The sequence below is a fragment of the Manis javanica genome, chromosome 8 (assembly GCF_040802235.1).
Source record: "Manis javanica isolate MJ-LG chromosome 8, MJ_LKY, whole genome shotgun sequence".
NCBI lineage: Eukaryota > Metazoa > Chordata > Mammalia > Pholidota > Manidae > Manis > Manis javanica.
Window position 1 is genome coordinate 116364926 of NC_133163.1, and position 21258 is coordinate 116386183.

At 39.4% G+C, this 21258-nt stretch overlaps 1 protein-coding gene across 14 annotated transcripts in view; it reads left to right on the plus strand.

Annotated features, from left to right (window-relative positions):
* MAP2K5 (mitogen-activated protein kinase kinase 5) overlaps positions 1-21258 on the plus strand; it is a 248612-nt gene that overhangs the window by 178478 nt on the left and 48876 nt on the right. For 6 of the 14 annotated variants that reach the window (XM_073212064.1, XM_073212062.1, XM_073212056.1 and 3 more), the window contains 2 exons: positions 8263-8289; positions 8601-8633. In XM_073212064.1, coding sequence (XP_073068165.1) covers positions 8263-8289; positions 8601-8633 — 60 coding nt within the window. Of the gene's footprint in view, positions 1-1102; positions 1169-8262; positions 8290-8600; positions 8634-21258 lie in introns of all 14 variants that reach the window. The other 8 variants (XM_073212063.1, XM_073212065.1, XM_073212055.1 and 5 more) reach the window with 2 other exon arrangements.

Below are 21258 nucleotides of genomic sequence, written 5' to 3' on the forward strand. Positions count from 1 at the left end.
GCTGCCTTTCCCATCACCATCGCCCAGGTACTCTCTCTTGGAATTTATTGAAAACTGATTTTACCTGTATCACAATATGAGAGGCATGAACAAAACCTCTGAAACAGAAGTCAAACTTTGTTCAGTTCATGTATGTCCAGGATTCCTTTTCTTTAAATCTATTTTGGATTTCATTTATAGTCAAGCCAGTAAGACACATGTTAATTAACATGGTGTGCCTATATTTGAATATCTTTCTAATCCCATATGAACCGTGTATTGGAAGCAATTACACCTTATCTCAAAGTCTCAGTGGGTCAAATAATGTTGTCAAATATATTGTGGTTTAAAAAAAATGTAGTGATGTGGAGTCTCAGCCCACAAAGAAAATCTCCCTTGCAATTCCTGAGAACAACACTTTTGGAGGAGAAGCTGTCTTAGAAATCTACAGCACCCTGAATGCAGCAAATTGTATTTTACCCAAATAATCAAATGACCCTTGGAGGAAGGTATAAGCCCTGTACTTAAGTCTTAGCTCTGCCACTCTGTTTCAGGGACATTAAATAAGTCATTTCATTTTGTGGACCAGCAACTGTGTATTACCCATCTTCCAGATCCTAGAGTCTAGTATAGGGGTGAGAGAGTGAGTACTTGATAAACACATATGAATTGATGAGTTAATGATTTAGTCTAACTTTACTATTTTACCTATTGTCATAGCAGATTTTAGATCAGCAGGAACTAAGAATTAATACACATCCTTAAGCTTTAAATTACTAATTTTGTCTCCTTTCTTTTCTTCTGTGTCCATACTCCCATTCTACCTTGCCAGCATTGATACCTGGAGGACAAAAGTTTCCAAGGAGATGTAATAGTTCTGCTCAAATATATGAGGGTTCTCATCTAAGAAAAGATGGGTTTGTACTGTCAGAAGGTTAGAACTGTAACAGGAGGTAGAATAGACGGAAGACAGAAGCTTTCCGTCACTCCTTGCATTCAGCCAGAGCCCCCTCAGCAGTGGTGTAATGATGGGATTCAAGAGATTAGGGTTGGGGAGCCAGGTCAGAGCATAGAAAACCTTTAAGACCCCAAGAATCTGTGACTGTGCTTCTCTGTTGGGCAGGCCTCTCCTCAGCCAACAAATGAAAGACTGGTGCCATTTCTGTCTGTTGCAGGGGAGAAACATCAGGTAGGAACTTCATCAGATTTGTCTAGATTGATTCTGTAATTGGTTGAATCATCCACTCATTTTGGCTCTCATATATTCTTGTCAGCATGAAACACATAAGAGATAGAGGAGTAGGGGAAGGAATAATTGTTTTTCAGCCCAAGATTTATCTATTTCTCTATTTCTCTCACTGAGTCAGTCATGTGACATGGTTATCAAAAATGTGACTGTACTTGTAGCTCCATGAGTTTCTACTGGGTAGTGTAGTGTGCAGACCAAGGTGGTGTAAGCCAGTCTGACCAGGGTATGTGTCCAGGTGTGGGGGTTATACTCCATGAGGGGTATACACGCACAGTCAGAGAAAGGTGACTACAGTGGTGGAGAATATGAAATCATGCCTGCAGCCTTTCACACAGCTTTCTAGTTCAGGTAACAGAAAACCCAACAAAATTTATTGAATTCATTGAGTTGCATGGCCAAAAAGCCAAATATTCCTGGTTTTAGGTGGAACTTGAGTCAACGAATCTCTTTTGACACTACTCTTAATAGGCTTCTCCCCTCAGACCAAGAATGGCTGTTGGAAATCCTAGAGCGACTTGCTTCCAGGTTTAGAAGGGAAGAGCAAGTCTCTTCCCCACAGGCAACCAGAAGCCTTGAGCATCAGTTTGATTGGACTGGTTCACTCCCTGAGCCTAGGGATGTAGACGATGTAAACTAACTAGTTTAAGCCTGAACCGCATACCCCACCCTAAAGGTAGGGGTGAAGTCATCTTCCCATGAGGCCTATGAGCTGCTTGGGGGCAGGGAACTGTTGACTGTTGTTAGAGTGTCATTACTAATAGAAGGAGAGACTAGAGGGCAACCAATCATAGCAAATCATCACAGGGAAAAACTAGGGTTCCATTCAGAAAGAAAACATGATGGAGACTTGACAGCTCTTCAGATATGTGAAGAGCTTGTCACTAGACTTAATCACTACAGCTCCAGACCATGGGCACATCTTATAGGAAGACACATTTGGACTCAAGGAAGAACTTTTTAACAATTTAAGTTACCCAAGAGAGAATCATTGGAATCCCATCACGGGAAGTCTTTTAGCAAAGACAAGATGCCTGTCTGTCAGGAATATTACAAAGTGAATTTCTACATGGAGCAAGGAATTGGACTAGGTGAACTCTAACATGATTCTGGATTCTGTGATGCGGAGGATGTAAGCTAACAGAGAAACAAAACTAAATGAAGCAAACTCCGGAAAAACCCTTTCAGACTTGTTTGGCACATTAAAAAATCTTTTGCTACAGCAGATTTATTTGACCATAAGAATGGAAAGGTCTTTCAAGCAGGCCTTTCTCAGAAAAAGCAGCATTTTCCCACATACATACATGACTGATATTCTTAAACTAAATTCTGAAATAAGACCACTCTTTTTTGGAACAAAGAAAAAAGTTGGATACAGCAAATGTTTAAAGTCTTTGAAAAGAAAGTGCTTAATGAACTGGACTTAGTCAGACCTTGTACCATTAGGAAAAAGGTTAACTTTATAATTATTTTAAATTGTGGTTCTAAGCCTCTGTTTCTCTCACAAAACTCAAGTCTAAATATTAAAACCGGTATTTACCCAGAAGATGATTTGCTCCTCCACACCTACGTGGGTAGGACATGAGCTATGTCAATTTTAAATACACAAGGGATCAAAGAGTATAGACTGGCAGTCAGGTCCTTTTTTCCCTGTTCCCTGACTGGAGACCCAGCAAATGAATAATGCTGCCCGTACCTTGCTGCTCCAGCTGTTGTGTTTTGTGTGAAAATGCATTGTCCTTGATCCTCAGGAAGCAGTCAGAGCCAAGTGATCTAATTTATGGCTGTGATGATTTTCTGTCTGGTCCCATCTGAGCTGAGCCTTCCTCTAGGCATCTTAGGGCCTTTCTGTCGTCCCCCCGCCCCCTCCCCAAGCTGTTTGTTAAAATTCAGGGATATCTCATTTTGGCTTTTCAAAACTGGTCACTCCTAAATGCAGCGCCCCAGTTTGAGATGTGGAGCAAAGCAAGTGCCAGTGGGTGGGTCCCTGCTGAGTAGCTTCTTGCTAAATCCTCTTATGACTCGTTTTTGTTTTAAATCATTTAGTTTTGTTTAAATGAGTCTTATGAGTTATTTTTTTGTCTTGGCTAATAGATATGCTAATAGACTCACAGGCACGGTAAGAACTTGGACAGGGACAGAGGCTGAAGAACAGGAGAGAGAGAATGGCACAAGTGAATTACACTTGTTAATTTTATATTATTAGTAATAATATACATTATCCATTTATTTTGTCTCCTAACACATTCAGTATCTAAAAATATCAGTTTGTCAGAATTCCCATTTGTCATTAGCCAGAGTGAATTTTGTTCTATTCCTTTTTTTTAAACATTCCTTTGTTTGGAAACTCTTATATTAAAGTAGTGGCACTGAACAATCTGTGTTCAGTTTGTGGTCATATGAAAATGATCTTTCTGTTCTCTCATCGAAGGACTTTTGAGATTTGGGCACTATGTCTTTGCAAATTATAATGAATTGGAGGTATATGCCCCGAAGTTTTAGCACCCAGCACAGTGCCAGATAAAATTAGATTGAATGCCAGAACCAGTTCTCCCTTGGATAGAAAAAAATATCACAGGACCTGAATGGGAAGCTCTGCCTTGGAGGAATCTTGGGGCTCCTCTAGCTCATCCTTTCTCTTTGTAGACAAGAACCCTGAGCCCAGTGGAGGAAGGGAGCTTCTGAGGCCATGGGAATCTGACCAGAATTCCAGGGGTCTTTCTGACTCAAAAGTTTATGTATCTTCTCCACACCAGACAGCCTGCTGAGTCAGCAGTCAATTCTAGGCCAAGTTCTCTCTATGACCTTGGGCATTGCTCTGCTCTAAACCTCTGTTACCCCAACAGTAAAATGAGCGAATTGAAGTAGATCATCTCTGAGGTCTCTTCCATTAAAAAAATTCTTTGGGTCATTATTCTTCATTTAGAATATGAAAGTCTCAGCTTACCATAATTCCTGTCTATATTGAGCCATAATTACAGCTTAATTCATCTGATTCGAAAAGAGAGTCTTTGCAAGTAGCTACAGTTCCTAAAATTTGAGTTTTTAAAAAAGAATAAGAGTTCAACATTGAAAGATAGAATGTGATGCCAGTTATAGCACATACATGTACACACAGAAAGAAGCACAAAAACTGGATATTCTTAAAAAATTCCAACCATGTGATTTAGTTGTAGATTTAGCTGTAGATTTCTTTTTTCTATTTAAGAGAAAATAACACAAGCTGGAAAAGCAGTAAATATGTAAAGAGAAAATTTGTCAACTGCTATTGGAAGATCTGACCTAGGCCACACATAAATCTCTCAGACAAGAGCTAGAGGGCAAGCCATAATTTCAGAGAGTAAAAGAGAAAATGAAAGCAATAGTTGGTGTCTTCTCTAAGTTACATAGGTGGATTCATTTTAGTTTTCTGATTGCTTCTGAATATAATGTAAAAGGGCTGGTAGCAAAGTCTGTTTTACCACCATAGGTAAAAAGTATCTCTGCAGGCATAATGTGAGACTTCCAGAGCTGCTTTTCATCACCAGAGGCCTTAGCTAAATAGCTGAGACCCCACAAGCAAACTTTTTCAGTGGCAGCTTCCTTTCCAGGATCATTTTCCAAAGTCCTAAGTCATGTTACAGGAGCTTTCCTAATGGCCAACTGTGTGGTGTTTGCAAGGAAATTCATGGTAACCGTGACTACAGTAATACCCCAAGACCTGACTGGCACTTAGGCCTGCCTGTTAGGAAGTTACTCTTCCCCCTTTAAACGTGGAAGGATCTGTCTGGCTTCAGAATGAGGCGGTTACTGTTTCTTAGTGTGGCTTAAAGTCTTGTGTCCAAGAGCTGGTGAAAGAAAAAAAGCTGTGCCCAGAAGAGGGAAGAGGTTCACCTAGTTAGTGTATCAGATGCTGCCAGTTCTAGAGACTGGTTAGCAAAATGTGTGACTGGAACAATTATTGTTCCGTTATCGTCCCAAAGTACTAGTTAAATACAGAAAACTCAACATAAGCAAAATGTACAAGCAGGAATGTGGACTTGGACAAGTTCATTATAAACAGCATTTCATATGTTGTGAGATGCAGGCAATATATCAACCCTAACAATATTATTGTGTTCCTCTGAACTCTGCTCTCACAGCTAAGCATTTGGAAGGCAGACCCAGAATAAAGAAAGGCATTCACGAAGCTAACATTTTATATGGAGCACCCTTAGTACCACTTTTAATGTGCTATAAAACCAGGGGCTTCACTTTTTCATGAACTGTGTGCAAAAGCGGAGGCAATGACTAGAGGTCGACTTTGTTTGGGTCTGGTTTTATGGTGGCTACAGCTGTACAGTAATGTGATCTTGAAAAAGGTAAACAACAAAGAGTTTAGCAGTGAAAAATATGCCTAATATAAATACAGTCGAGTACATGGCAGTTCGGAATTTGAAAAATATGACTGTGGTATTAAATTTTCTAGTGGAATTAACAGAAGAACAGAATATAGCCTTTAAGGCAATATATCTGAGACAGAGAAAGGAGAGAATACATCTAATTCCGTTCTCTGTGTGGCATTTGTATAAAAAGAAGCACAGTAGCTTTATTTAATTGAGAAAATGAATCAATTACAATGATGTTGCATCATCAAATTCTTGTGAAATAGAAGATATAAGTCACCACATTGTCTAACAGCGTTAAAAAGTAATTGAGTATCTTAAGCATTTTGAATCAATTTCAGGTACTGGCAATGCTACCTTAATTCAAAATTTATGAAGATGATTTCATATAATATGTTGCTATCAAAACTGTGTAATAAAACCTGGCAACAGTGTCTCCCTTTAAAAACCTGGGCAGAACAGTAGAGTTATAAGATCATAAAAAAGACTTTGATATTGGCTGTTTCTCCCCTTCTTGTAGTAAAGAGCAAGCATTAAAATCATAAAACTTGAACTTGTCTTAAACCATGCTTTTAACCCATAGAATAGGGCAAAGTGGAGACCTTCTCAACCACCTCAGTTTACAAGGAAATGTTCTCCCCTCAGTTCATCTGGTTCACACAACTCATATGTAACTGGGAACCGTGTCTCACTGTCCATTTCTGAATTCATTTTGAAACATCTCACTTAGAATGTTTGCTGCATGTTCTCCTTAGAGAATGCCGTAATCCCCCCGACTGTTGGCAATTTGTGAAACCATTCTCTTTGGTGTCAAAAATGGATTTATAATTCTTTGTTCATTGCAAGTAACACTTCTGTCGAAGTAGAGATATCTTACTAAGAAGTGGGGGTGGGGTGTCGTATCCATGTATATTTAATAAACGCAAACACCAAAGGTATCTCATGTAAGAGAAGTTACCTGGGCTTCTCAAGACTTTTTTAAAGGTTGTATGGCCTGCTACTGAGATCCTTAACCACTCCAAGGTGGTCGTGAATAGCTCTTTCTTCCTTTTTAATGTAAATCTTTACCAGCAGAGCCTCATGCAGAGGTACTAGAGAAATAAGAGCAGTAATTCAGGACGACATTACGTAAGAACTCTCAAAGGAGACTAAAAGCCCGTCAACCTGGGACAGAGGTTTCCCAGAGCGGTGACTGGGGCAGGGGTGATAAGACTGGAGCAGGGCTGAGTGGGTGCCATGTCCAGCTGAGATAATAAATGGGAAAAAGCTCTTCTTAGAACGCTCACGTACCAGGTAAAAGGGTCTGCTGACAAGCCGTAACGATGCAAAAGAAATGCAGAAAGCATAGCTTCTGCCCTTGAGAAGCTTACAGTCCAGTTGAGAAGACCCCACTTGCCAAAATGGATAATGTGTACACTTTACCAGGCTAAATATAAATATATGCAGATGAAGTTTGTGTTTAAGTAATGCTGCCAGTGTAGGCAGATGTAATGCAGATGCGATGCTGGAGAGAAGGGGGCACGAAAGAAGCCCCAGCACACCACCGCCTGCTACCGCGGCCCTGGGCCTGCTGCATCTTCCGAGGCCCAATTTTCCCATCAGAAAACAGAGATCATCCCTGTGGTGGTTGTGCAGATCACACATGTGTGAAAGAACTTTTAAAAGCACCATTAAAAACATATAACTGTGACTGTCCAGCTGGTTGGAGCTCTGTTATCCCAGCAAACAACTGACCTGTCAATAGTCGCATTTGGTTCCTGAAATTTTCCTTAGGAAATTTAGCACCTGGGACTCCATTTTCATGGAGTTTGTAACAATTGCAGTTATTTTTGGGGGGGGTGGGCATTGGTTTATATACTTTATTATATATATGTATGTATAATAAATGTATGTTAATTACAGTACTTTAATTACTAAGTGGTTGTGTTACTAATTTGGTGTCACATATTAGCAACTTTCCAAACAGTATGGTTTGTTGGTGTTAGATGGATGTAGCCTGCCTTCAAAATGTTGGTCAGGAATAGGCATTCTGACTTGACTCTGCTTGTATTCCCTGAAAAACAGTATAAAAGTTGCATTAATTTGATTTTCCCAGAGAGCATTGCTGCCCTGGAAACAGGCTGAAGGAACTTTGGAAAAGGTGGAGCCTTCACCCCACTCCTGAGTGAGAGGCAAATACTTCAACCACATAATTAAAGTTTTCTTCACAAAATAGGGGATTGTGAGCAGACGCTGGCAGGAATCCAAAATTCTAATTTCTGACTATGATTTAATTTCAATTTTAAATAAATCGGTTTTTAATTTAAAAAGAGTGAGCTTCATAACATTAGCAATGATTGCAACATTAAGCCCAGTGTTCACAATCTAGCAATATAAAACATTATTTATATCTGAATCGTAAACAGCCTTTTGAAATGGATTATGGTTTTTCTCCCTATTCTAATACAACCTGGAGGGTACTAAAAAGTGTTGTGTGAAATTAACATTCTGCTGACTTTCGCCTATAAATGAGAAGCGAGCTATTAACATTTGTGTATTTTCATTATGTAAATTGTGTTAACACATGCCCACAAATTGCCACCAGCAATGCAATAATTTTCTCTCAGTGATCATAATGTGTCCAAGTGAGTCATTTTGATTATGACATGCTAATTACATATTGCCTTTTTTCAGATTCAGAAAAACCAGGGATCTTTAATGGTAAGCTTTATGAGTTCAGAAAAAAATTCACTTTTCTTTTTCCTGATGGCTGCTTCCTTTGCATGCTTGAATGCCTTGTTTTAAACTTAGCAAATTGCATTTTGAAGAAAATGCAAACCTTTAACTGCCTGTATTAGATTAGGTACCATTAGAAATAATAGAACATCCTGAGCATCAATGTTTTTATAAGAGTTTGCTGTTGTTGATTAATCTTGCTATATTTTATTGCATTAATGATTTTTTCTTTCCACTCCACTGTAAAGATATTGCATAGAGGCTAATACTTTTTCCTCTCTTCTTTCCCGTTGCAGCCTCTCCAGCTTCTGCAGTGCATTGTTGATGAGGTGAGGCATCGTCTTATGTGCTTTCACTCCTAAAGTCATTCCTAATGGTGTGGAAAGCTTATATTTTGTTTCCTAATGAAGCACAATGCCCAACATCCTCAGAGCAAGTTGTGTGGTATGGCTCTGAGCTGTGTTACGGGAACTGGCCTTGTCCTGAATCCTGCTCTTCTGAATCTGGCCAGGAATCCCTGCCAAAACAGACTGTCCCTCAGGCTGGTCCTTAAGGGATATCAGAAAGCCTAAAGACAAAACATGGTAATACTTACTCACCCTCTCCCTGGCCAGGTGGGGATGGAGCTGGAAATTAAAGTGGTGTCATTTTTTTTCCGTAACATATTTAAAGTCATTCAGTAGACAGAGGTCAGAGTTGAAAGCAGATACGAGCTGGATAAAATTTGTCTTCTTTGCTGTATGTACCCAAAGCATATCAGGGTGGTAAAAATGTTCAAAAGCTCTAGGTCAGCAGTTCAGCTTTAATTCTCTAATTAGGCATTTTCCCCAGAATATGCTCCTAACTTCTGCTTTTTTACTAGAATTCTTACATTTTAAGTCATCCTATCTCTGATCATCCTTATCCATCAAGTACCACTGTCCCTTTGCCTTCATGGAGTTAATCTACCTGCATTTCTTTTTCAGTCAACTTTTTCCACTTCTTTTTCTGACTTTAAAGTCTTTTTGCTGTAAATTAGCAGACCACAGGCTTCTAGTACACAAGGCTCTCAATTAAGAAATGACATTTTTTTAAAACTGAGTTTTTCTGGACTTGGGCTTGCCTACTAAGAATGCTTATTTTTTAACCTTTACTTTTATAATATTTTAAACACTTGTAATGAAGATGATAAATGACTCAGACAGGAAAGTATGAAAGAAAACGAATCATAATTCATAATTATTCCTCTCAATTAAACATCTGTATAACCAGTTATGAGATTTAGGAGAAAAAATAAAGATCCTCCTAGGAAAACACACACACATATCACAGTAATGGTAAGAATGGGGCTCTAGCATCCTTAATGGTTGCACCAGTCAGTCCATATATCCCCTGCAAGCCATAAACCATGTTAGTGCAAAAGTGAAGCCATCGTCCTGAAATAAATGGAGGCCCCATTATCTCAAATATCAGACATGGCTCCTGGATCTAATAGCTCATCAATATCTTCTGTCATCCTAGATTCCAGAAACATCCTATCTCCATCAGAAGCCTCCCAATTAAACTGATTTTCCTGAGGTGCCCCTCCAGGATTGCCTAGGGAAGTGCCCAAGGACACTTGGCCTACCCAGTCAAAGGCACAGCCTGCCTAACTGCCTGGGCTTTCCTTCTCTTGGTCTGCCAGGCTCCTGGGCATCAGAACATTCAGGTACAGATCCTCCTCACCACTAACATATATATTGCTGGAGAGCCAGTTTGAAGGTTTTCTGGATCAAGTAGATATTTTCATTATTATTTATAGCAGCTGTGATTGCTGTTAGAGTTAAAATATTTTACCTATTTGATTTGGGCATAATCCTGAGACTTGACATTATCATAGGGATTCATATCCCTGTTTGTGCACCAAAAAAGAAAAATAAGAAATTATCATAGGGAGATGTTCTAAGAAGGGAAGATCTGTGTGATGAAGGACAATGGCATGTAACTTAAATGGTATGTTTTTCTTCATAGCATTTTTTCCTCAGTTGAGAGAATAATGTGACTTAGACACCCATTCCCACTTACTCTAAGAACATATTAAATACCTTCTTTGTGGAAACAGGAATTCACTTGTCTTTACTAAAATAAACATAAGTTGACCTTGGAACTGAGCTGATGTTCAATAATGAGTATTAGGAAAGCATTAGCCAGATGACCTATCTTAGGCAAGGTGCATCAGAGCTTCTAAGAAAGAAAGGGTCAGTGGGGTCCCTTAATTGGTGCTTTTCCCGTGTTTGTCAGAGTTTCTCAAAGGGTGGTCTGAGTAGTAACTGCATCAGGATTACCTAAGGCTTTGATTAGAAACCAGATTCTTGGACCCAGCTAATTGCATTAGACTTTCTAGGGGCAGAGCCCAGGAATCTACATTTTCCTAGCTTCCCAGGTAACTCTTTACACATGAAAGTTTGAGAACCTCTTTTCTAACGGCTTTTTAGGGCTATGACTTCCTTTTTAGATCCCAGAGGGCAATTAACTATCTGTCTTCATTTGCATCTGACTTTTAGGGCTTCTCTTCCTGAGTGACTATAACCAGCCAGGATTTGAACCATATTATCCCTTAGGCAAGGAATATATCCCATTGTGAAATGAATCTCCAATAATAGTATGCACTGTTCCTGTCAGAGAAATGTCAAATCAGAAAGTACCACCCTTAAGGGAGAGTAATTCAAACAGGATGGATGGATTTGGAGTCATGTATAAAACAGCTAAGCAAAGCCCAGGGTAACATACTTCATTATGTGGCTGCCGCTTGACCTTCTGGCATGGCCTGGCAAAGAGTGAAGAAGTAATTAAACAAGACCAAGTGGGCAGGAGCCAGGTCTAGAGTGGCCAGAGATGAACGTGTGGACCAGTCTGGGAGTCAGGAGGTGGAACCATGGGGCACAGCCAGAGTCAGCCACCACATTTCCAAATAGAAGACACCAGAAGTTAAAGAGAGGACTAAGAATCATGAACGTGAAACTTGGACCACAGATCAGGAACTGGAAGGGTAGCCATGGTAACAGAATCAAACTCCAAGCAGAAATCTGGGCATTCTAGATTAATTTTGGTAGGGGAAGTTTATCTGGCTTGGAGCTGGCTAACTCAGGATATGAATGATAACTTAAAGACACCATCTGATGCCTCAGAATTACTTCTCTCTGAACTTCTTACTTTAAAACTCTTACGTAATCAGGCCCCGTCCAGGTCCCTGAATACCTGAGTTACCAAGTACTTTGATTCATTGTACGTGATGTGTGTCTATGCCATAATGCCTCAGCCATCTGATATCTTCCGGGAATAAGATGGCCCTGTTGTCTAGATAAACGAGAATTATTGCTTTGAGTTCTGACATCAATGTGAAATGTGCATTTTTAGAAAGAAATGTTCCTAAAATGTATTTGCTCTTGCCAGCCTGTTGACAAACTATAGTGAATATCATTTAACCTTTTCTTAATGACTCAGGTCCTGGTTTTCAACATGGTACTGAACCAAAATTTGATGTATTGATGCCCTATAGGGCTACAAAATTGTTCTTTTGCTGAATTTTACCAACCCTTTTGCCTGTGGTTTGGCCTTCACCCTCGGTGATACGCTTGGGTCCCTAGAGGCTATCACGCCATTGCTCCCAAGCTAAATAGCCTTACGTAGCTGTACTGTTCTGCTTGTTGTTTCCCTGTGTTTGCGTCTGTGATCACCTCCGGTTTCTTTGTTCACTCTTCATTCTTGTCAGTGATCTGACCATCTGTCTTCAGTCTTTGTACTCCTGATTGTGACCCTAAAAACTAAAAATAAAACTAAGAGATATCAAATAAAATTAAATAACCAAGTGGTATGTGTAAGGCCAAACAAGCTCATCTGAGGGGAGAGAGAGGCTTGTACCCCCTCTTTAATGAAGTAAAATGGGTGGGCTTGTGTTCATTCATTCAGTGGATAGTTGTCAAAAGGTCCCACTATGTACGCCTGCCCAAGTTGAATAGGCCATGGGCAGGACAGGCCCCAGGCCTACAGAGAATTGGGTTTCTAGGCAAGGCACTCAGGGCAACTGCACACCAAGTCTGTGAGGGGAGAAAAGCAGGGGCAGAGTCCCACATCCTGAGCCAGTACAATGTGCTGGGACTCAGGAAGCTACATAGCCGTCTAGCAGTCTCCCCAAGGCCTAGGCTTCCAACTTGGCTGGCAGCTAAGGGCTGGCCACAGTGGCGGTATGGCAAATGGAAATAAAGCAGTGATGTCTGCATCACCAAATCCATGGCTGGCTGGAATCAACTGATAAAAGCCATCAGTGGCTTGAGGTGCTGGGAATTGCAAAGATTAAATGGGGATCTCACCTTGAGACTGCCCCCAGGTAGTCCGCAGCTTTGGAAAAGATATGGACACGGAAATGAATGATTATAGTTAGTGTGGGGTGCATACTACAGAACCCAGAGACAGGAGGTTTTGTTCTGGGGGTAGATTAGGAAAGCCTCCCCCACCTGTGAGAGGTGACATGTGAGCTGAACGGAGGAGGAGGAGTTTCCAGGTCAAGAAGGGAGAAAAGCAGATATCAGACTGAAGGGCTTGCATCTTTCATGTGAATCATTTTTAGTTCGCAGATGTGTTTCAGAATGTTTAGGTTGTCTAAACTATGACCACCAGAAAAATGGATTATTACTCTTCGTATATATAAGTTTCAAACATATTACAGCTAAAAATAAATTCCTATCTAACATCTGTAAGTGCTCAGCAGGACAATCAGCAAATCCCTGATTTATACTTCTGTTGACTTACTCATTATACTAGGAAAAAGTGAATTTATTTGAGTCATGTTTTATGCCTGATCACAAGTATCTTCTACATGAAAGTGTTGATTTCTTACTAAGAACTACAAGATTTGCAAAATATCAGAATTTATATTCTGAAATATAAGTGCAGACTTTCAGTGTTCAGTAGTGGCCTACAGTTAGGCCAGGTATGAAGACAAACAATGGGCTTGATTTTAAGATACTTGAATAGTTCTGAGATACATTGATCATTCTTCCCTGCTGTGGATAGACAGGTAAAAGGATGTGGTCTTAGGAATAGAAAGACATAGCACTCTATGTAGAACATCTGGGTGGGTGTAATGGAGAGTTTATCTCTTCTGTTTATTCTAAAAGACTTCCTGAAGAAGATGAGCATGGCAGGGTTTTGCTAGAGGACAGTGGTGTATTCAGAGTATGGAAATAAAATGGACAGCTTGGCCAAGGAGCCGAGGTGTAGAAAACAGAAGTCATCAATAACAGAAGGAAATTTGGAAAAGTCAGAAACATGTGAAAACAATGTATGCCAGTGGGACAAAGAAGAAATCGCAAGGGAAATTAGAAAATACTTTAGATGAGAAAAATGAAAACACAGCATACCAAAACTTACAAAACGCAGCAGATGCAGTGCCCAGAGGGAAATTTTTAGCTATAAATGCCTGCATTTAAAAGGAAGAAAGATCTCAAATCAATAACCTCATCTTCTACCTTAAGAAACTAGAAAGAGAAGAATGAACCATACTCAATGCAAGCAGGGGGGAGGAATTAATAAGAGTGGAAATAAATGAAATACAGAATAGAAAAACAGTAAGAGAAAATAGGTTGGTTCTTCAAAAAGATCAACAAAATTCATGAACTTTTAGCTAGACTGGCCATAAAATGAGGCAGAAAGAAGGCTTAAATGGCTAAAGTCAGGAATGAAACCTGGCACTTTACTATCAAATTTACAGAAATAAAAAGGATTATAAAGGAATGCTATGAGCAATTATATGCCAACAAGTTCAGTAACCCAGATGAAATGGACAAATTCCTAGAAAAATACAAACTACCAATATTTGAGAAGAAATACAGAATCTCAGTAGACTTATAACAAGGAAATAAAAATTTTTTAAACTTTCCCACAACCATATTAGGGCTTCATAGGTGAATTCTACCAAATGTTTAAAGATTAAACATCAGTACTTCTCAAACTTTTCCTAAAAATAGAAGAAGAGAGAACACTTCCTAACCTCTCCTTTGAGGCCAGAACTACCCTTATGCCAGAGCCAGACAGAGACTTGGTGAGAAGAGAAAACTACAGACCCATTTCCCTTATCAATATAGATGCAAAAAGTCCTTTAAAAAATGCAGCAGTACATAACAATAACAATAAACATGACCAAATGGGATTTATCCCAGAAAATGCAAGGCTGGCTCAATGAAAACTAATCAGTCAGTGTAATATGCCACATTTATAGAATAATGAATGAAAATCCCATAATCATCTCAGTAGACACAGAAAAAAACATTTAACAAAACCTAACGCCCTTTCATGATTAAAACACTCAGCAAACTTGGAAGAGAAGGGGACTTTGTCAACCTGATAAAGAATACCTAAAACCCTACAGCTAACATACTTAATGACAAAAGACCGAAAGGTGTCCCCACTAAGATCGGGAAAAGATAAGGATGTCCACTCTCATCACTTCTATTCAACATTGTACTAGAGGCACTACCCAGAGAAATTAGTCAAGAAAAAGAAAAGGCATCCAGGTTGAAGAAGAAGAAGTAAAACTGTATTTATAGATAACATGATATTGTATGTAGAATACCCTAGAATCCACACACACAATTGATAAACAAGTTCAACAAGGTTATAGGATACAAGATCACACAAAAATCAGTTCTATTCTGTTCACTGGTAATCCAAAGTGAACAATCCAAAAATGAAATCAAGAAACCAATTCTAGTTAAAAAAGCATCAAAAAGAATAAAATACTTAGGAATAAATTTAACAAAAGAAGTGGGAAACTTTACACTGAAATTATAAAACATCACTGAAAGAAGTTAAAGACCTAAATAACTGGGAAGACATCCCATATTCATGGAATGGAAGACATAATACTGGTAAGATAGCATTACTCCCCAAATTGATGTGTAGATTCAGTGCAATCCCTGTCAAAATGCCAGTGAGTTTTTTGAAGAAATGGATGAACTGATCACAAAATTCATAAGGAAATGCAATGGACTAGAATAGCTAAAACAATCTAGGGGGAGAGGAGAACAAAGTTGGAGAATTTATACTTCCTGATTCAAAATTCCACAGTTAGAATACTCAAGGTAGTGTGATAACAGGCTTAAGGATAAACATGGAATAGAATTGAGAGCCCAGAAATAATCCTGTATGGCCATGGTCAGTTGTTTTCCAGAAGATACCAAGACCATTCAGTGGTGAAAGAATAGTCTTTTTAACAAATGATGCTGCACAGCTGGATGTCCACATGAAAAAGAATGAATTTGAACCCCCTTCAATACATCTTTTACAAGAATTAACTCAAGAGATGAAAGACCTAAATATAGGAGCTTTAACTATGAAACTCCTCACAGGAAACATACATATAAATTTTTGTGACCATAGATTTATGTAACAATTTCTTAGATATGACACCAAGAGCGTAAGTAAGAAGAAAAAAAATTGAACTTCATCAAAATTTGAAATGTTTGTGGTCAGAGGACACCATCCAGAAAGTGGAAGCACTGCAACAATACCAGTGTTCAGGCCAGTCGGCAGGTGAAGCCATGGCAAAGCACAGCTCTGAGAAGGGGGCCTTTGTGCCCAGTGTGGGAGGAGGGACAGATGCTGGCTTTCCCTGTAAGGACTGTAGCTGGGAAAGGGAGTGGCAGCAACGCCACACTGGGGACGGGGGAGGACAGTGGGAAAGAAGTGTCCAGCTGAGTAATAGAAAGAGGAGGGCAGGTGTTCCGTGGGGTCTGGCCTGGGGTGCTCAATAATGCTGAGGAGTGAAGTGGGCTTGCTTAAGATGGGAACAGACTCTCTTGGCTGGGGGAAAATAAACAGCCCATCATTACAAAATTCCATTTATAAAAGTCTGTGCCTCCTATGAGTTCTTATGACTGTATTTAATCATAAAATTCAATGGAGACACAAGAGATGGAGACACTGTTTACTTATCTGCCTGGCTGGCATATGCACATCGTTAGAGTGGTACTGAAAAACGTTGTTATGAATGCGGATGGTCATCCATCCCTCCAAACACATGAACTCACAAGAGTCCTCACATGGACTACACTTAGATGTGGCTCTTCTGATGTTTTTTAGAAATGCCAGCAAACTTGTCCAGTGCTGGAAGGAAACAGCATTTGATGCCAGCCCCCACCTGGCAGCTCAGTAGACACTTCTGCATGAACCAGGCAAACCAAGAGGCAGCTGACGTCTCTGCCCTAGAGGAGGGTGACTCGTCAAGAAGGGGGTGAGAAGATTGAGGACTGGGAAAGGGGGACAAAAGGAGAGAAGAGTCTGTTGTATAAGTCTCGTTTTAAAACGTCTTGAGCTTTTCTTCTCTGCCTCGTTTCTCCTACCACTCTATCCCCACAGAATTATCTTTTTAAAAATAAGGTGTCTCAACCTCTCCAACTTCCCTGGGATCACCCTGCCCATTGGGTAATATTAAACATCTTGGCATGACATTCTAGATTCTCACCCATATTTTTATTAGCCTCACTTTGGGTCAGTCATTAGTCTTCAGAATTCCCTCAAACTTCACACCTATGGATGGGTTCTTGCCCCTACTCGAACCACCTCCTCCCCTTTTTCACCTCATCAGAATGCCTAAGCATCCGCCAAGCCCCAGCTCAAATATCACCTCCTCTTTGAAGCTGTCACTGTTACCTTCCCAGGCAGAATTCAGCATAACACCGGTTACAAGCTTTATTATAGTTTTTATCATACTGAATCAAATTTAGTTGATGAGTTTATCTCCTGCTAGATCATGAAGTCACCCAGCACAGGGATTTATTCCAGCACCTATTAGAGCTCATGGCCCTAGCAGAAGCTCAGTAAATCCTCTTTGAAGTAAATTAAAATACGGATTTTTCTGGCAGGGCTAGTCCTGCAGAAAATGGAATATTTTTCTCTTTTCTTCTATTGAGGCCCTTCCTACGTAGCTTGAAAAAGACTGCTGTCCTGTAACAGCAGTTAAGTACAGAAGCCATCAGAGAGAATCTCATTTGTTTCCTTTTTTTCTATGAAAAAGTTTTTATTGAAATAAATAAATGTAACATAAAATTCATCCTTTTAACATACACAACTCAGTTCCAGAACAATCCCAACACTCCACAAAGAAACAGCACCTGTTAACAGTCACTCCCCATTCCTCTGTGCCCTCCAATCCCTGGCAGCCACTAACTAATCTACTTTCTGTGTCTCTGGATTTCCCTGTTGTGGACATTTCCTATAAACTGAACCAAACAGTATCAGGCTTTTTGTGTTAATATTTCATTTAACATAAGTTTTCAAGGTACATCCACGTTGTAGCATTTTTCAGTACTTTATTCGTATTTATGGCTGAATGATACTCCATTGTATAGATATACCACATTTTGTTTATTTATTCATGAGCTGATGAACATTGGAGCTGTTTCCACTTTTTGGCTGTGAACATTTGTGTGCAAGTATGTAGGTAGACGTGTTTTCAGTTCTCTTGGTTATATACCTAGGAGTGGAATTGTTGGGTCATATGAAAATTCTATTTAACATTTTGATGGACTTCCAAACCATTACAGCGCTGCACCCTGTTACATTCCCACCAACAATTTAGGAGGGTTGAAATTTCTACACATTCTTGCTCACACTTGTTATTTTGTTTTTTTTATTATTTTTATAGTTATCTTAATGGATGTGAACTAGTCTTGCAGTGTAGTTTTGATTTTCATTTCTCTTAGGATTAATGATATTGAGCATATTTTCATGTGTTTATTGGCTATTTGAATATCTTTGGAGAAATGTCTATTCAAATTGTTTTTAAATCAGGTTGTCTTTTTATTATTGACTTTTAAGAGTTCTTTATATATTCTGGGTACTAGACTCTAAATATTTTCTCCCATTCTGTGGCTTGTCTTTTCATTGTCTTACTGGTGTCCTTTGACATGCACAAGTTTTAGTTTTTATTTTTGGACTTTGAAACCATTGTGGTTTGATCAGAGGGTGAGAAGTTTAGGTCCCCACCTTTATCCCACCCCACCCCCACCCACCCTCCACCTTGATCCCCACCCACCGTACCCCCATGAAATTCCTTAGAGTTCCACAGATTATAATTTGAAAACCATTGATTATAGCCCAATCAGTGATTCTGTAAACCTGTATTAATCCCAGAGCTGTGTGCTGGGGCTAAAGAATGAATAAGATGCAACTGCCACCATTGAAGAGTTTCTACTCTAGTCAGGGAGGCAGACCAGCAAACAGTCACATATGAATAGGTCACTTAAAACTAAATTGCAGGTAGTATAAGTGGTGTGAGACTTGATGGCCTGAGTTCTCAGAGGAGCACATGACTGTCACTTTAACCACTCACATAAATGGGTATTTACGATTAGGTATTTAATGATGTTTACAGCTATATAAATTCTGTAATAAAAGTGTGGACGGGGTGCTAGGCAAACACTGAGGAGAGAGCTGATGATGGAGATGATAACGTAGCAGAGGGCTCCACAGAGAGGGGAGGCCTTAGGGCCAGAGGCGCCAGCGCCCAAGGGCTTGAAACCCCTGCAGGAGTTCAGTATGGCTGCCGTGCTTGGCAGGTTATTAAGAGATGCAGCAGGGGCCACATTTCAAAGGATCTTTTACATACATTTGTAGAAGTGGTAGGTAGTTGGAGCTAAAAGAATTTTAAGCAGGAGATCAACAGAACCAGATTTGTGTTTTAGGAAAATCACTGACAAGGCTGTAGAAGACAAACTGGAAGGACAGTTAGGAAGCTATAGTTGTGATCAGAAATTATGAGACCTTTAATTAGGACAGCTTTGGCATGTTTGAAGGGCATTTAGGAAATTGCATAAACTGAAGTTGCTGAGTAATTGGATTTGGGGATGCTGGAAAGGTAGGGAGGGTCAGGGATGAAGCCCCCTGCTCGGGCAGATAGTCCCTCAGTGAGATGAGTCACACAGGAAAAAGGTATGTTCATGGGAAGACAATTAGCATTCTGTTCATATGACAGCACCAAGCACATCATTCAAAAGCCGTAAGAACTCCTGTTCTAGATCCAGGTATAAGAAGCTCATCAACTAGACCCTGTAAACTCCTGGGCTTTTCACTTCTATCTCCCTAGGACTGCACGTAATAGTAGTCATCCCTAGTAATCACTACTGGTCACTCGTCAATATTTGTTGAATGAAATTCATGCATAATTATAAGGACTTATTACTTGTTTTTCAAGACCACAAAAGCAAGTCCAAACAGCAAGAGAAGGTATGTGACGAGGAGGCGCTCACTAATGTATGTCTGGTCCTTTATCGAAATTCAGAAGTGTAGCCTAAACCTTTATGGTTTATAAAATGTTTCCCCAATGTTTCCCCATAGAAACATCTTGCTTTCCCATAACACCCCATTTTACAGATGAGGAAACTGAGTGACAAAGGGGAGAGTTCTTTCTACTATACTTTAATTGACCTTAATGGAAGTAAAAAGTGACAGCTGAACATTTTGGCATCAAAGAAAGAGATTATTTTAAAAGCTATAAAAGAAGACAACTTAGAAAGCATTGCAAACATGCCCCATGGGCATAGGTATATTGCAACACTGTTTAGTTTCACTGTGTGTAAGAATGACTCCAGGTCTTTAAGAAAGAATCGAATTCTATTCTGCATATTCTGTTTAAGTTGAAGGGAGGACTTGACTCCTTTTAGGAAGATTTATATATACAAGTTATATATAAAGGTTTGTCTCTTAAACCTCTCTTATCTTAAAAAATTCATTCGTACCAAATCACTCATTCCTGGACACGTTAACTGAGAGCTGATTAACAGAGAAGCTACTGGGTTATGAACATAACAGGTTCTCTGAGGGTGGGGAGAGGGGGCATGAGAATGCTTGCCTAATAATACCTGTCTGGAATTCAAAAAGTGGTATTAGCCAACTCCAGAGGGAATACTATCTATTCATTTTTTGCCTGGGAGGCTTTGCTATAATTCTGGCTTCTGAAGGTAGCAAAAAGTAAAAGGCACATCCCCCATCTCACCTGCTCCCAGCATCCTAGGGATGGTCTGTTCTTTCACAACACACAACTGCAGGTAGTTTGAAGTGAAACAGGACTGGCTGGCCTGAGCTCTCCAGTGACCTGCACAGGCCCAGAGTTTCTGACCACAGTGACTAACGCTCACCACTCACGTAAATGGTATTGATGATGAGGGATTTCATCATGTTTGTAGCTTGTGTGAGTTAATGACTGAGGCATTAGAAACTTGGTAAGTTAATACAAGTAGATACACAATAGTCCTGTCCTCCAGCGATATTGTTAACTAGACCTGTTACCTAGATATTGTTGGGAATGTATCATTGAAAGCCTGAAAACTGGTATTCCTCTTTTATGTAAGGCAACCTTTAGAAATCTGATACCTCCTTTGAAAAGTCCACTATGTTTAAATTAATGCAGTTTGACTGGTTTGAAGATTGAAAATAGGTTATCATTAAGGCCATGATTCCTTTAGTAATTACTTTTTCTATTGGTAATAACTGTTTCTTTAGAAATGACATTAACATTCTGCCAAAACATAGCAGTAATCCAAAAGTTAATGTTCTGTTCATTTATAATTATATTTAATTCATATTTATGAGTTGTTGAGAGGAAGGAGAAACAAAGATGTTGAATTTAAAAAATAAAACAGAAGAGTTTAAAAGCAAAATTTTTCCCGATAGTCTTAAGGATGTACAGTTATTTCAAGTGGGGAAAATTATTTTTTTAAATACATAGGTATATAAAATCAGATTTTATTAGCTTCTGCTGAAAAAAAATACATTTTTATTATTTCCTAGTGGCTGAATTCATTGAATAGACTTTCTTCATTTCTTCTTTTTTACTAACCAGAATACGAGCATAACCATCCTGTGATTTTGATTTCAATAAGTATATTTAGATTTGGGAGGTTTTAACTGGAGAAAATTGTGCATATTTAGGCAGCCATT